Below are 17,469 nucleotides of genomic sequence, written 5' to 3'. Positions count from 1 at the left end.
CACCTTAGATAATTATATAAATTAAATCATAAAGCATCATACAAATGTGATAATATCGATTAGGGGTGTACTAGGCTATGTTTTGACGGTCCTAAAATGAATGAGAAAATTAAGAGTAGGAAAAAAAAGTGAAGTTAAATCCACCTTAGATAATTATATAAATTAAATCATAAAGCGTCATACTGATGTGATAATATCGATTAGGGGTGTAATAGGTTATGTTTTGACGGTCCTAAAATGAATGAGAAGATTAAGAGTATGAAAAAAAAGTGAAGTTAAAGATTACACCTGAAAAGTAAAGTTAAAGATTGCATTTCAAAGGATTATTTCCATTGAGTAAATAGTATGAATACATACATTGACTAATTATATGATTTTTCTATTATGAAATATGAAAGATCAAGGTGCATATTGTTTTTTTTTTTCTTGGGTTACTGTACTTTAGAAATTTGATTGTTCTACCAGGTTATTTTAGATGGCTCATTATATTATTTTAATAATTTTCAGGTTTTAAACTTTTAAATAAAATGAATGCTAAAGTAGCTAACGTGTACAGAAGAAAATGTCAGTAAGTTGAAAAGTAAAATTTTATTTTCTTAATTAAAATGCTTTCTTTAGTGGTTCTTTTCTATAATATTTGGATATTCAATTGTTAGTGATAGAAATCCAATAATATAAGTTTTAATTTCACTTTCCAACTGTGTGTTTCCGCCTTAATTTAATTTAGGCCTCAGGTTTGAAGTTGACAAAAGTAGTGTCAGAGCAAATTTAGATTAAACAATATGAATCATAACGAAAGCCACTAGAATAATTGAATTAAGATCAAATTAAATTGTTTTACTTTTATTTCAGAATTATGTATCGAGAGGAACAGGGCGGGGATGATATTGTAGAAATTGATATACCTTAGAATGTTATAACAAATGTGAATGATTTTGTTGATTTGATGACTGTAGTTACTCAAATGCTTATATACTCAATCTTAGGCAGTTCTAGCGGGAAGGCCAGATAAACTTATATTTGAAGCTATTTCGGAATATAAAGCCACCTTTCTTTTCTGGATGAGGAGCTTTAGTGGAGGTTGAGAACTGGAAGATGAGAGTGGAGAAGATTATAGATGTGGTGTCATGTCCACCAGAGAGAAAAAATACACTTGCTAGTTTTGCCTTTGAGGGTGAAGCTGAGATGGTGGCAAGGGCAGATGTAAGAGAAAATTGGAGGTAGAACCAACCACTTAGTACAGTGGGAGAAGTTTGACTCAATCGTTACAGACTGAAAGAAGTGGCACCAACAGGTCATTCTGGAGAGTTTAATGAAAAGAAATAAAATCATATGTTGATGGAGTTATTAGCCAGGCTGGAAGCAGTACTACAGAGCCCTGTGTTAAGTGTGTCAAACAATATCATGGAGAATGGCTATTTGGTTATAAGGAATGTTACTTATGCAGAGAACCTGGACAACAAATGAGAAACTACCCAAATTCTACTCAGGGATCCATACCAAATGCTAACTCCGAAATGGATTCAGACTAGAAAATTTTCAAGAGATCTACTCTCATGAGTGATCAGCAGAAGATGATAGAGGATGGTAGGGTGACTCATAAGGAGCAACCAAGATAGAACATTCGACTAAGAGTCCATTACATAACTCATCAAAAACCTAAAGAACTGTTGCTACTAATGTAAATACTAGTAAAGTTTGATGGAGTGATTTATCATTTGGGTGTCATGTTAGTTATTTAGAGAAGTTTATCTTTATATACTTTGACTTCAAAAGTTGGATGTTATTTTAATTATGTTATCATGCTTACAATATTGAGGGATTGTTAGTTGAATAATCTTAATTCAGACAATGGATTTATCATATCAGCTTTTTGTATCAATTAGCAAGAATTAAACTTTCTTTAAGATTATTAGATAGATCATGCTTAATTTGCATGATGTTTAGTTTGTGTGAAGTTCATGAATTTAGAGGACAAAATGTTATAAGGAGAGAAGATTGTAATAACTAAAAATAAAATTAAATTAAATTTATATAAAAAAAGAAATTTAATAGGTTACTGTCGATTCAGAGGTATTAACTGTCTTGACGTTTTCGTTATAATGATATGATTTTCTCCCTTGAAATAACAATCGAAATAGAGAGCAAGGAGAGAGAGAGACGGTGATGAGGACGAGCAAGAAAGAAAAGGGAAACCCTAGTGGTAGCACCGTGATTCAATAATCGAATATTACACAAAAGAGAGGCCTCGCAGTGGTTACGAAGGACTACAATAAAATATAAAAGATCAACATACAGATTGTCTTTTTTTTTTTTTGGGGTTACTGTAGTTTAGAAGTATGATTATTTTATTAAGTTATTTAAATAACTCGTTATGTTGCTTTAATAATTTTCAAATTTTAATCTTTTTAAAAAAATGAATGCTAGATGAGCTAACGTATACAGAAGAAGGGGTAAGCAAATTGAAAGGTAAACTTTTATATTGTTAATTAAAATGCTTTCTTTAGTAGCTCTTTTGGATATTAAACTATCAGTGATAGAAATTAAATTATATAAAATTTAATTTCACTATCCAAGAGTCTATTTTTGTCTTAATTATTTCTAAGTCCCAGGCTACGTCATGATATATATCATTTGCAAAAACTAAAAATAGCCCTCAATTCAATCATTTCAAAAGAGAGATTTCAGAGTTCATAAGATCTCATAATTCATTTAGAAACCATACCAACTATCATTGTCTCTCCAACAATGTTTGCACCTAAATCTCACTTGTGTCACAGCTGCCTCTCTTAAGTTATGTACTTATCTTGTTCACATTATAATCTTCTCCGACAAGAAATGTGATTGAACCTCACTTGCATCAAAACTTTCTCTGCATGATATTTGTCTCTGGACATGACATATATCACAACCATCTTAACAAGATTTGCTTCACATCTTAACTTGTGTTTCCATCTCTCTCAATAGTTGTGTCATTATCTTGTGAACCAAGAAGACATGGTTTTCAACATCACTTGTGTATCAATCAACTGCCTTTAAGACCTGTGTCATTGTCTCACTTACATCATGATTATCTCCAATGTCTATGTGCCAATAGCTCATGCTCTAGCTCACAACATGGTAAGGCCCACCCCAAGCATAGCAACTTGCAAGGTGTTAAAATAAAAAATGATATTTACAACATTAATAGGCAATGACAATAAACATACTATCCTAGTAGAATGTGTTGCTTTTTTTTTTTAATTTATTATCTAAAATTGATATTAATATTTTTCTTTATTTATTAATTTTATTTTTTTACAAGGCATTCTTTGTGTAAATAATGCATGGTTGAAAACTTGTCCAAATCCAATCAAGATCTTTGATTCTTCATAGTTTGCACACTGTCACACAAAACAGTTTCACCTATAAGCAACAATGATGACTTTGACTCTAGGAGAACGTTGATAGCAACAACTATACATGATAACGATAGCTCCATGCAATGGTAATGTTTGACTCTAAATGATGTTTTGACCCTAAGCAACAACTTGGGCTCCAATTGAAGGCTTTTATTCTAACTAACACTCTATCAAACGCTCCTCTTCACATGGGTAGTCTCAATTGACACTCAGTCCTCCTCTTCACTTGCTCTTAGGTTTGGCAAACACTCAACCTTATATTTATAATTCCTCATAAAATACATAATTGGCATGCTCAACATTTAGCATTATAAAAGTGATAATTTTATCTATAATTTAGTTATTTTTATTATCATCACAGTTTTTCTTCAATTTAGATGTCTTTCATAAATGTTCATGTATATTTAGCCACATCTTTATTCATAAGTTTTTAAAGTTTAAGCTATGTTTAGAGTAGTGCAAGTTATAACATGTGCTATGGCATGTGATATTCACCATTAACAAGCATGATCATCTCAAATAAAGCCTACACAACAAATTTATATTTCGACCAACTCTTAAAACATGCCTTATAACCTCATTTGCACTGCATTCATCTCTAAGGCCTGATCCAAAATAATAACCCACATAATTTATATAGCATCATTGCTTGCATTATAGCTATCATCAAGAGCTAATCTACAACTTAATGCATTATGTTTTCTCCCTTAAGGCCTACACCACAAGTATCAAAACCTAAGTTGAAAAATAGTTAATGCTCAGACCACTTACCTTAAATCTTGCAACATAACCTAGCTTGAGTCAAATCATATAAAAAAATATCTAAGTTGTAATCGCTCATACATTGCAAAAATCTCAAATAAAATAAAATGTCAAAATAGTCCCTTCACTATTTACATGGGGACATTTTATTCACAGTCTATAAAAGTGTCAAATTAGGTCCTAAACTCAATATGATTCAAAATAGTCCCCATAGAGGGCTATTTTAGCCCATATGAAAAAGGCATGAGGACTAACTTGATATATTTATATACTATGGGACTAAAATGAACCCCGACAAAATATCAGATGATAGTTTTGACATTTTTCTCATTTTGAAAATCTTAAACCTTAATGTGAAGTGATCCACAACCATATTTCTTAAATTTTACATTGTAATCTTGTTTGTGACACAACCATCTTCAACGAGTAATGTAACGTATCTTATGAATCAAGAAAATAAAGCAAAAATATAAGCTATAAGAGCCCAAATAAAAACACAAGTAAGTGCCCATTCAAGACTCATTATAAGCCTAATAAGAAAATGTTTGAATTTATATTTTATTATTTAAATGTCAAATTTTGTTTCCTGAATTTTTGAATTTTCAACATTGGATGTTTGCAGAGGCATGTCGTTAAAAAATAAAAATAATTTAATAAGGTGATCAACACAATGTTGTATTAAAGACCACTAACTTTTCCTCCAAAAGTTTTTCTCTTCCTTTTTCTTATTTTGTTTATTTTTTTTTTTTACAAAAGTTTTTCTCTTCCTTTTTCTTATTTTGTTTTTTTTTTATTTTTTTATTTTATTTTTTTTTTTTTTTTGCATTTTGTTTAATGAAAGTTCTATAAAATGGGCTAGCATGTAATGGAATTTGATACTTACTGAACAAAATATTTGAGTGAAATTTTTCTCTATTTTACTTGATACTTAATGACTTCAAACATGCATCTTTTCTTTGGTTAGATTAAATAATCTTTATTTTGTTTTGATTTTAATTTGCTATTATCTTCAGTATTTTCTCATCTTACTAATCACCTCATAATATATTTAAAATCATAAAATATCATCCGCTATCCAATCCAACCTCAAAAACATTCTAAATTTTATCTTAGACTCTGAACCAAGCTGACACTAAAACCTTTTCTTGCTATCTATCACTTGACACTCACATAAACTCCTTCAAATTAACAATTAACTTCAAATCATAACTCCACATCCTAAGGCAATCAATCATATAATCTCAAATAATTTATCCAATCTAAAGTCACCTCGCTAAAGTGATCCAAATCAGCCCAAATTAGCCATTTCAATCAGCATACCAAACTTAACCCTTAGACATTTCACCTAAAACTCTAGATCTCTTATTTAGATATTATAATAAAGATTCAAGATCTTTAATAACTGTTAATCTCACATAAATGCAACCCATAAGCATCGTATTTCATATCTGAGCAAATTAGTGAAAGAGCAGAACCAGTCAAACTTTTGGACAAGAAAAAATTACTAAGTAGACTTATATCCAGATACTTGAGAGTAACTTCAACAAGTTTGAGATTAATAACTTTCTTTTATGATAGATTTATTTAATATTAATAAATGGATTATCATGTATATTATTTATACATCTATGGTGTTGGTATAAAATCTAATTAATAAGCTCCACTACAAAGCTTAACTAATATCCTTTGTGTGCACCTATTTTTAAAACTTTATCTTCAGTGAAAACTTTGATAAGGAAGTGCTACATTCAAAAAAAATAAAATCATAACTTGATGCAATAAAAATTGTGTGTCATTTATTTTAAATTTCATGTTTACTATATATGGTAATGCTAATTACTTATTTACAAAAACATAAATAACATTACAATTTTAAGGACTTGAGGCTTGTAAATCAAAGCATATAGTTTTTTATTTGCATTTAAAATTTCATGCTTACAAATATATGTATATAAAATTTGGTATCTATGAAATTAAACGAAACTTTATAAAAAAAGATTGTCTTAGAAGAGTTTGAGACGTAAGAGGTCTTTGCAACCCCTCATCCCTTAAATGTTCTTAAAGCTTTAATTCACTATGTTTTTACATCTATATTTTAAAGTCACTCTCACCCATCTATAATATTATTTTCTCAAATTTTTAATCATTTAAAAAAAAATTATATCATGACACCATAGTCTATTTCCGGGGTCAAAAAAAATTCAATCAAATAATGAGTGAAATATTATAATTAAGACCTCAGTTAAACTTTATTAATGAATGATGATCTCCTTTGGGCTTTCAAACGCTTTAATTACTTTCATTAGATAATCTGATGCACCTTAGACAAGTCCTTGAAATCCCAAGGCAAAAACATTGTATATTAATTTAAAGTGTTTCATTTTATAAATCGGAGTAATTATTCTAAAATTTATTATTTTACTTCTAAAACCAAATCAGACCCTTCCAAAGTTCAAGCAAACTTGGACTAACTCTAACCAAAGAGTATCACTAAAGTACGTAGTTTTCATGATCGAACTATTTTTATAGAATATTCATTAAGGACTTTAGTATTGTCATCACCTCTATCACTAATATTTTGATATTAGAGAAATTTTATTGGACTCCGACAACACAAAAGTCATTAGATCAAGTTAAGATTAATTGAATTTGTTCCAATTCTTATGCTACCTGATTTTATGAAACCTTTGAAGTAACTTGTGATACTTTTGGAATTGAAATTGTTGAAATTTTAAAGTCAAGAAAATCATCGAATAAATTTTCTACTAAGAATTTGAGCATTTTTTAATATGTTGAAATTTTTAATTGGTAAGATTTTATAAGTATATTGTAATTTTATGAGATTTTGTGACGAAACTTTGAAGTCTTAATTAAATTGATGTTAAATTTTCAAATTAATGAGGGGTAATAAATTTAAAAGAAAATAACTAATTGCATTTAATTATGAAATTAATTATTATTTTATGATAATAGTGTTGGTTTTCTCCTCAATTCAAAACAAGGGCCTCCCTCACTCCTCCTTTTAATTCTATCATTTTTGGATTAGATTTTGTTAGAGAACAATATATTTCATTAGTTGTCGGAGTAATTAAGATTATTGTTGATTAAATTTGAAATTGGGAGTTTCTCAAAGAGGCTGGAGTCTTGATGGCCATCTTATGTAAGAGGAGAGTTGTAGCCTTCCTCAACCTACCACTTTGGTGTGAAGTAGTTTTATCTCTTTATTTGCAATCTTTTTTTCTAAATTTTTTATAAGAATATTGTGTAATATCTCTTCCATATTTTCATAGTTTTTCCTAAAAAAAAATCATATCCAAATCTCCATTGGTATGGTCGACCAAGGAAAGGCCTAACCAAGACCTACTCATGTTCCACAGGGCTTGGACCAATCAAAATTTTTTAATAATTTAGAGTCAACTCAAGCAGTCCAGACACATCCCTCCACCACTTCTATAAGTTTTTACTAATTCTATCTCATATGTCAAAAATCTCTTTTTCAAAGTCAAGCATTTCACATTGGGCATGTTCAAAAAAAGTTCCTGCAAAAATCTAAACAAATGCCTTTAAAATTTTCAAGTTGTTTTAAGCCATGAATATTCTCTACACTAAAACCAATATATATATATATATATTCTCTACACTAAAACCAAAACTGATATCAAGAGTTTTTAACTTTTAGGTAGCAAATTGTATAGCTAAACAATAAATTGGGCTTTATCCTGGATAAACCCCACCAAAATCTAACCTAAGCCTCCCACACTTTCCTTTACATCTTTTGAAACTTCCTAAATCAAAAATCAGAATATCCTACCACTAAAAGGCAAGCCCTAGGCCCCTCCACCTACTCGAAATTTTGTGAACTGAGATAAAGAAGCTTTAAAATGGACATGGCCATATGAGAACTTCAATTAATAGAAAATCATAAATTAAGTTTCAATAAGTATATTAGGCTTGGGAAAACTAAAACAAGGAGAAAGGCAAAAATTGATAGAATATGAAATCAGCCCTAAGCCAAAATTCAATATGTTGACCTTATAAATTTATTTGTTCAAAGCAAGGTAGAAAAATCCATCCATCCAAATGCGGATAAGAAAATTTCCTTATGTGAAGTGTTAAATCACCTACTTGTCCGATGTTGCTATTTCATCCTAAATTCACAACAAAACTCTATAGAAATCAATAGTGCAGCAATTAAACCAAAAACAGAAAACCTAATTTACTACATGATATCTAAACCCTAAACAAATAAAATAGCCGATAATATAATACCCAAACCTTTAAATCCATGATCATGCCAACATTCAATATGATAAAACCGAGGTACTGACAATAATATAAGAAAGAGAAAAAACTATAGGGGCCAAAAGTAAAGGGAGGGCACATAAATGTGTTTTCATCCCCTTCCATAATTAATCTCGAGTTAAAAAAAAGAATTTGCATGCTGAAAGGTAAGTCAAGAGCTTGTTATAATAGTTGCTACTTTTCCCTAAATGAGTGACCTTTTGTGAAATCAACTGCTCTTTCTTCCATCAAAAGGGTGAGAGTTGCATCTTCCTAATTTTATTATCTACTAACCTAGAATAAAAAAATTAGAATTTGCTAGTACAACCAACCCAAAAGACAGAAATCGTTTCTTCCTAGAGCTCAAATTTCTTCCTCTTACAATTAGACCATTGAATCAAAAGAAAGTTATCTTGCTTCACAAATATTTTGAAGTTCATTGATAATTTTTTTACCAAACTACATATTTACATGCATAGTTTACCTTGCAGTTCAAACAGTGGGAACTTCTTCAAGTGTCTATTGTAGTTGACGTTTAGACGGAATAGTGTGGCAACAAATCAAGGTAATTCACAAACACGGCAATCATAGAAAAATTTATAAGTTCATAATCATCTATCTCTCAATTCACATTGCAAATACAAAACCAAAAAAATCGGATTTTTTTTAATTTATTTAAAGGACTATGAAAGAGACATTCAACCATAGGTGACCGACCCGCCATGCATTCATCCCTCTGGTTTCCTCTTTCCTGACGATCTATCACGCTCAGACCATTACCAAAACAAAAGTAGATATTTTTACCACGCATAAATTTAATCAGTAAAATCCCAAGGCATCAGAACGCAACACGCCAAAATAGAAAGGGAGCGCAAAATGAAACCAGATTAAGTCCTAAAACCTGCGCAGATATCACATTGGCAGAGCTGTTCTGACCCGGTACTCTCATTTCCGTCATTGCTCTCTTCCGGATCAATACCGCTCGAATCCCTCAATGACCTGCAAGCTTTCAAGACTTTCTTGAGCCTCTTGTATTCTACATGCGAGCAATTATCCAAAAACCACTCTTGGTCTCCGTGAAGAAACCCGGTAAACGTCTCCCCAAACTTCATTCAGAAAGAACCGCCCGCTCCCCTGGACCTTGAGATGCAGAAAAACCGAAAAACTCATAGAAAATGATAAAAGATACATTTCCTAAGGATAAACTTTCCAAAGGCAGATTGAACAAACCATAAAAACCAAATGAAAAGAAGATATGTCCACAACAGATTGATGATCTTAAAGACACCGGAATCGATCGCGCTTGCAGCTGTGTAGAAGCTTCTCGGGTAAGAGAATGGAAAGAAGGAAGCGTGGTGGCGGAGAATGATGCCGCCGCTATTCGCTGCATTTTTCCCGCTTCCCTATACCCGCTTATATCTTATTTGTTATATTATTATTATTATTATTATTATTATTATTATTATTATTATTATTACATAATTTCTAGGTATTTACATGCCTAATAACTAATTTTCTATTTTTACAATTATGCCGCTCTGCGTAAAATGGGGAAAATATTTGTGTATGTATGATAAGTTGTGTACATCGAGAGATTATTCAGAGCATATAAAGAGGTTATATTCGTGTTATATCCGTGTTATATCCCTTTTAATCTCTCTGTAACCTAACCGTAACCTATATGTAACTTACAAATAACTTTCGCGCTTCTGTAATTCCGGTAGTTACAGGTAAGTTACAAGGAGGTTACAGCAGGGTATAAAACGGATATAACCTGCTCTTACCCTTTGAATAACCCCCACAGTACATATGCAAATATTTTTTTTTTGTAAAATGGTGTTTTAGTACGTTTTAGACGTAATATAAATTATAATGAATCAAATGTTATAAATGTAAAAAACTAAAGTTTTAATATTAAATATATAATACATATTATTATTATTATTTTAAGTAGACGCCACCAAATTATAATATTTAATATTTAAAATTTATTACTTGCTTATACAATACTTTACTTTTAATATCACATAAAATTATTACTAATTTTCTAAGAGTAAAATATAATCTTTCATGCATATATAATATATGTTAATATATCAAACATTTATGTGTTGATAGATAAACGGATAAAAATTATGTGGTATGTATGTAAATATTCCCTTCTAAAAAGAATTGTGTTGAAAATTTTAATATAACGTTAAGCATTTTAGTGATTGTTAAATGAACATTAAAGAATAAGTGTTAGAATATAAATGTATATGTTGAATTCTAAAATGCCTGTGAAACTTATCAAAAGGAATAGAGCGTAAAAAAGTTGTGTGAGAGTGAGAGAAGAGTCAATAGTAATGAATAGTAATATATGTCAATCATGTTGCATTTCTCGTCCTTTTTGGTTATTATCAAAACTATCAATTTTCTCTCATATAATTATCATCGACTCAGCAGGCTTCCAAACGAACTCAGTTTTAGGTTCGAATGAATTCCTTTGGAAGGTTTAGATAATACGGAAGCAATGACAAAGTCCTTTTTGAAAAGTAAAGACTTAGAAAAATTTTTATGTGGGACCATTTTTCATGCAAGGAACCTTAAATGCTCACTTTTATGTTAAAACAATGTATGATGACCACCAAACTGGTTTCCTTGCTTCTCATATGTGATTATAAAGATTATACAATTTATAGAATGTAATTTGAATCACCAAATTGGCCTGTGGAGAAAATGATAATCTTAGAGTTGAGATAACACTATTCATGCATGAAAATTGAACTTGAGAATTTTACGTAAAAATTATTTTAAACAATCATCAAACTTATTTGCATGGTCTTTATGAGTGATACTGAGTCTCATGCAACTTTCAGAATGAGGTATCGTGTTCTGCAATAATCTTAGGAAGGAAAATGACAATCTCTGAGTTTTATTGATTAAGGTTGATTTTGGAGTTATATTTTGGATTTGACTAAAAATGAGTTATATTTGAAGATTGATTAAGGTTAATTTTATTTTTATTAAGTTAAATCTCAATTATATTAAATTAGCATTTGTTGAAGATTCAACTTAAGTGATCTTCAGTAAAGCACAAGCCAGAAAAATGGGCTCTACAAAAATAAAGTTAATAATCACCAATGAACATCAAATTAGGAACTTCATCGTAGTGATTTACTTTTTCATCTAAAGCAACAGATGCCAACTTAGCCATACAAAATTTTGATATGTTGTAAGTCTTTAATCAATGAGACTCTCTTTTCTTTGGACAAGGCAAGGGCATCTTAAATACTGATCTCGGCTGGAAATTTTCTTACATGAGATGACATATTATAATGAACTTTATATGAGGCTTGCACAAGCTTTTATCCTTGGTATGAACATCCTGTGGAGGTATTATGGGCTGATTAGTATTAGTGACTTGTGTAGTACTCTCCATAGGCATGGTATGTGGTGGGAGAATTTTGCCACTTTAGAGATTTATTTGCAAAACCACTTTTGCAGAAGCTGGAGCAGCATCAATAAGTTTTTCTATAATCTCTAGAGTTTCTTCATGAGAATCTTTAGAATCTAAGGTTTTTAACTCAATTCTAGTAAGTGTGCCCTTAAAATTTAGGATAGGGGGATCATTATCAAAATCTGAGTGATAACTTTAATGAGAATTTTCAATAGATTATTTCATGAATTGAGAATTATTATTATTAGAGTTATTAGAATTGTTACTATTATTAATCCTTGAGTTATTAAAAAAAATTCATAAAAAATAGACGAATTATAACTAGAACCGATACTCTTTTTATTAATGGTCCAGGGGGATTAAAATAAAAGTCAGATGGAGTGAGTGGCGTAAGAGTCCTAATATCCTTGCTCGAAATGAATACCATATAACGAAAATTCTCTATAGTCTTAACTACTCCTAAACATACTTTTTTTCCTTTAGTTTTCTCTTCAAGTATAACTAGCTTTAGTGTATGTTCTACTTCTTTCTTCTCTTCAAGAACTACTAAAGCATTAGTTTTGGTCGATGCTTGAGTTCCTTTAGGGTCCTTCTACGAAAGGCTATGAAATTTCTTGATAATCGTTTGGAAGTCTTGGATAGAACAAGGTTCCAACCTTCTTCTTCTTTTTGTGAGTCAAATGGTTCCATGCCATAACCAAAGAAAAATTGATGGAGCCTTGTTTTGGATCCTTAAAATCATCTTTGGGAATAATTATGGTATTATTTATATGATTTCTCTCAAACCAATCTTTGAAAGGGAAATATTCCTCAATCTAACGTTCAATGAGTCTATGATATGGACAATAATTAGTTTTATTGTTCTTTTTTATGTCATTGGGCTAAAATGACTTAAATAGTTTGAATCTGAATTTTTTAGCAGATTTATGAACATCTTCTCTATGAAATTATCTTTACAAGAATATACTAAGTTGTTTTTTTCCTCAAAACTAAATCTAGTCATTCTCCATTCCTCAATTTAATAAGGTTGTTATGGTTGTCACTGTTTTTGTTATTGTTGTTGTTATTGTGGAAACTATTGTCGTGGTGATTTTCATTGTTGTTGTAAGAATTATTATTGTGGAGGCTGCCACCTGCCTATAGTTTTCAGGTGGCATTTTCATGGGTCTTTATCAATGTCAGACACATTACCAATTCTCTTCTCATAAACTTTCAAGGTTTCTGCCTTGCTGCCTTGTATCCTGACTTAAAATGACAGTTATTTGATTTTTTCTTGAAAGCTGGCATCTTTACTTATTAATTTTTGAAAATTATTGATAGTAATTCCTTTCAAGAATAGCGTAGTTGGCCCATTTCTGTTTCTCAATGATTAAGTCACCAACTGTAACATGATGTTGAGCTCTAGCAAACCTTTTTATGAATTACACTTCAAGTTCAAAGAAAGTATTAACCAATCAATTGTGTTGTTTTAATACAAATAAAATGAAACTCCAGCTAAAATCTTAACAAACAGATGGACTAGTAAGCCTCGCTCCCTCTAGCATTAAAACAACATGCACAAAAATGTGTCAAGTGTTGACTTGGATTACCCGTTCCTTTAAATATCTTAAGGGTTGGTGTTGAATTATTATTTATACCACATTGAATTATTTAAGATAGGGTCTTCCTTTATGTATGTTGACCTCACTTTTGGTTCAGGTATAGTTTTTCCTCTTTAGTAGCCTAGGGTCTAGCTATAGGACTTTCTTGTTTACTATTCCTAGAAAACTAGAAAAGGAACCCTCACCATTAGAAATTTCAAACTCCTCTTTACTCAACTTAAAGTTCCACATAGCGGTCCTAACCTCTAGCACTTAATAGGTGGGGTCATTATGGGGGAGCCCAAGGAGAGTTCCCATAGGATTGTTTGACCTTAGGGTTGACCTTGGGTGTTGGTCTAGAGCTAAGATACTCACCTCACTCACAATCACTAACAAATATAAACAAAAAATTTCTTAACTTTGATCCCTTAATCCTTTGAGAGACTCATGCAGATGGTCCCCAAAACCCTCTGACCCTAGGCTAGGGTTTAGCTAAGACCAGTACATAGAGAACTCAAATGGAGTTTCCATTGGTCCATAGCTCATTTATGGTGGTTGACACCCCAATTTTACCAAAAATACTCAACTTGGCCTTTTTGCCCCTGAACTCCCATAAATTACCTAAGTACCCTTGAAACCCTAAATTTGACCAAAATTCTCAAATTTACCCAAAATATCCAAATTTGTTCAAATATCATTTAAAGCCTTTTGAAAACATCCAAATTACCCAAAATCACCAAAAAAAAGCCAAATTACCAAAATGCCCCTCCTTAGCCCAAAATTCCAAAAATTTCAAAAAATCCCAAAAATTCTCAAAACATTTCAAATATTCCCAATTTCATTTTTCTCAACTACCACATGACCCAATTTGACCATTTTGACCAAAACCCCCAAAATGCCTTTAAAGACCCAATTTTCCTAAATTCACTTCAAATGTCCATCAATTTGGTCCCAATCTCCCCCAATTTTAATTCTAAACTCAAATTAATCTTTCAAATGACCAATCTAAACCAAATCCAAGTTTAATTGGCCCATGCTTTGAGCTCAGTTTTGATCTAAGGCAAACCCCCAATTTTGGCCACATGACCTAATCTCACCAAATTGAATCCATAGCCCATTTAATTTGCCACAATTTATGTTGAAAACTCTTCATAACTCTCCTATACATCAAACTTCACCTTTAATTGGCCTTGGTGAACCCTCAATTTCATTTAATTTTGACCTAAGTCCAAAAACCCCAAATTTACCCCACATTGGCTATACTTCAAAATTCCATCAAATTGATTACCTTAGCCCCAAAACTGACACCCAATTTATGTTGAAAACTCTTCATGACATTACTATTGACCATTTTCAACAACCAATTTGAACTTAGCGCAAGCTTAGCCCAATCTAGACCCAAGTCTAGCTCAACATGCCCAAAGTGATCAAAATTCCAAAATCCTTCAAATTGAATCCCCAATTGAACTCAAAATCATTTCAATCCTTCACCAAAAATCTTCATTCAATCAAGCTAAATTAGCCACCCAAAGCCCACCACAACCACTAAGCCCTTCTTTTGGACCAGGCTAACCCATGTAAAACCCACCAAGCCAAGCTATGGAACAATGGGTCCCTAAATTAAGGGATTTTTCTCATATTTGGGCCTTAAGTTAAAAATCTTTTCCATCATTGCTTGCCTATGGGGGTAAATCATAATTACGCACCCCCTGGCCACACTGAGCCACGAGGTGACTGATCACTGACTAGCCACCACCTGGGTCGCTAGAAAACACCAACTCAAGGAGGCCAAAGGTGGTTAAACACCCAATTAAGCCCATCCAAGCTATCCTAATCATATTGGAGGCTTAAGGTCTTCTGTCTTCCACCTAAGCAATTGGGCTGACCCACAGTGAGCCCAATTTAAGCCCCATAGCTCCCCTATTTAGACAACCATTCCTCATGGCTAGAGGAGCTGTCAAGGAGCTGTCGAAACCAACCGCAGCAAAGCTCTGTTCAATTGCCTCCAAACTCCACACACATAATAGAGAAGCTCAACTCCACTGTCCTCTGACCTTAATTTTCCTTGTGCAACCCTAATTTTGAACTTGAAAATTAGGGCATAAACAGGACATTCCCTAACACTCCACCAAAATCAAATTAAACTCATCCACACCATCCCTACATTGAGAGAGGAAGTTCCCCCATCAAAGCCCCCTCACCAGCCATCCTAACCTTGACTTTGATCAGCACCCCAAATCGAGTTTGATCGATTTCATACTTGGACCCAAAGAGAGCTCAAATTGGTACTTAGAAGAGCTTCGTGAAGTCCACAAGAAGGTTTATAAGCAATCCAATCAAGTCCTGATTTCTTGGACTAAGGTATTGGATCTTCCCCCTCTCCTGAGTTTAAATATACTCTCCATGCTTATCTACTTGATTTCATAGCATGTTAGCCGTATGGATGTGTTCCTCTAACTAGATGCATTTTTAGAAACAAACCTCACTCAATTTAGTTGAGTATAGGCTGAAAAATTAGGGTTAAAAGGTGGACCGTTCTTGGTGCACACCAGTTGGGGATGAAGACCCTCAGCCGTCGGATCACGCGGTTCGTGGATGGATGGATTAGATGAAGTTGGACAACGTCTTGGTCCGTGAATGTGCCACCAGCCAGGTGAAACGCACCGAATCAAAGCTCGACCCGTGGCCCGTTCGACGCTGTCGAGGTTGACATGGTTAAGTAGAAAAATAAGACATTTTAGGATTTATTTAATTCTCTAAAACTTTAAAAATCCATATCTTGGTGTAAAAAAATCACAAAAATAAAATAAAAACGTCTTAGTGCTCAGTGAACAGAGGATAATAATGTGGAAATGATTTGAGGTTTATTTGATGAATATTTTATTTTTAATTAATTGAATACTGACTTGAGTATTTTAACTCTCCATGAATGTAGAAATTTCACCATGGCTTGATATTTTGGCATGTTGTTGCCTTTGTCATGAGGGATACTCTCTGATTTTTTCAAAGTCAGAGAAGACCTCTAGAAAGAGATCCATATTTTTCAAGTTTGTGTCTATTATTTGCATAAATTAATCATAATAATTTGCATGTTAGTTAAAAAAATTCAAGAAAATTTTGGAAGGTTTATTGTGACCAGAAAACCCTTTGGAAAATTTTTCATAAGCTAAGTCATTAAGAACACACCTAATTTGCACAAAATCCTAAAAAAAAAGAAAATTAATTTGGAAAAAATAAACATCTAAATGACTTGATTTTGATTTTACACTGTGAAATAAAGTTCAGAGAACTCCCCATAAAAATTTCAAAATATTTGAAGCTCAATTGATAACTCAAATTGATTTTCTAAGTTAAATGCCATTTTTAACACAAAAATGATTTTTTGACAATTAAAATATAACTTAAAAAATTATAAAAATTAGTTTTTGGAGTTCTCTGTGATCAAAAGGATTTTCTAAAAATAAATTTGTACTTAAAGTAAAAATTTCATTTTTGAGTTTTTTCTTAATATTTAAATAATTAAAAAATGATAAAAATCACAAAAATAATATAATTTATTGAAATGTTCTAAATTATTTCCTAAGCGACTAAGGACAATTGGAATATTTTTCCTGATTTTCTAAGTAAAGATATTGAATTTTGAAGCTTAAAATAAATTTTAATTTTGAAGCTTAAAATAATATTGAATTTTGAAGCTTAAAATAAATTTTAAAGGCTAAATATGGATTTTCACTAAAATAATTCTAACAATTCAAAGAAAAATAAAAAAAATGTGAAATTTGTTTCTATAGGTTTCTTAACCTTAGGTATATTTAATAAAAATATAAAACTTAATTTTCCAAATTTAAAATATTTTATAATTAATAAATACTCCAGAACTTGAAATAATTCTAATAATTCAAATAAAACTCAAAAAAATCATGAAATTCGGCCCAAGTATTTCTATAGTCTAAGTATACCTTTAGAAAAAATTTCAAGAGTTATTAAGCTTTGCCTTGGTCAAGTT

At 31.5% G+C, this 17,469-nt stretch overlaps 1 protein-coding gene across 2 annotated transcripts in view; it reads right to left on the bottom strand.

Moving 5' to 3' along the window:
• Nucleotides 1–9,743, bottom strand: part of LOC110024686 (probable E3 ubiquitin-protein ligase BAH1-like 1) — a gene marked incomplete at its 3' end in the record, with an annotated part of 18,764 nt that extends 9,021 nt beyond the window's left edge. For both annotated transcript variants that reach the window (XM_020724799.1, XM_020724800.1), the window contains 2 exon segments: nt 9,346–9,584; nt 9,675–9,743. In XM_020724799.1, coding sequence (XP_020580458.1) covers nt 9,346–9,556 — 211 coding nt within the window.
• Nucleotides 9,744–17,469: the final 7,726 nt, after the last annotated feature.

This window comes from Phalaenopsis equestris, unplaced genomic scaffold, assembly GCF_001263595.1.
Source record: "Phalaenopsis equestris unplaced genomic scaffold, ASM126359v1 Scaffold000267, whole genome shotgun sequence".
Classification (NCBI taxonomy): Eukaryota; Viridiplantae; Streptophyta; class Magnoliopsida; order Asparagales; family Orchidaceae; genus Phalaenopsis; species Phalaenopsis equestris.
Note: the sequence above shows the minus strand (reverse complement) of the source record. Positions and strands in the feature narration are given on the sequence as shown.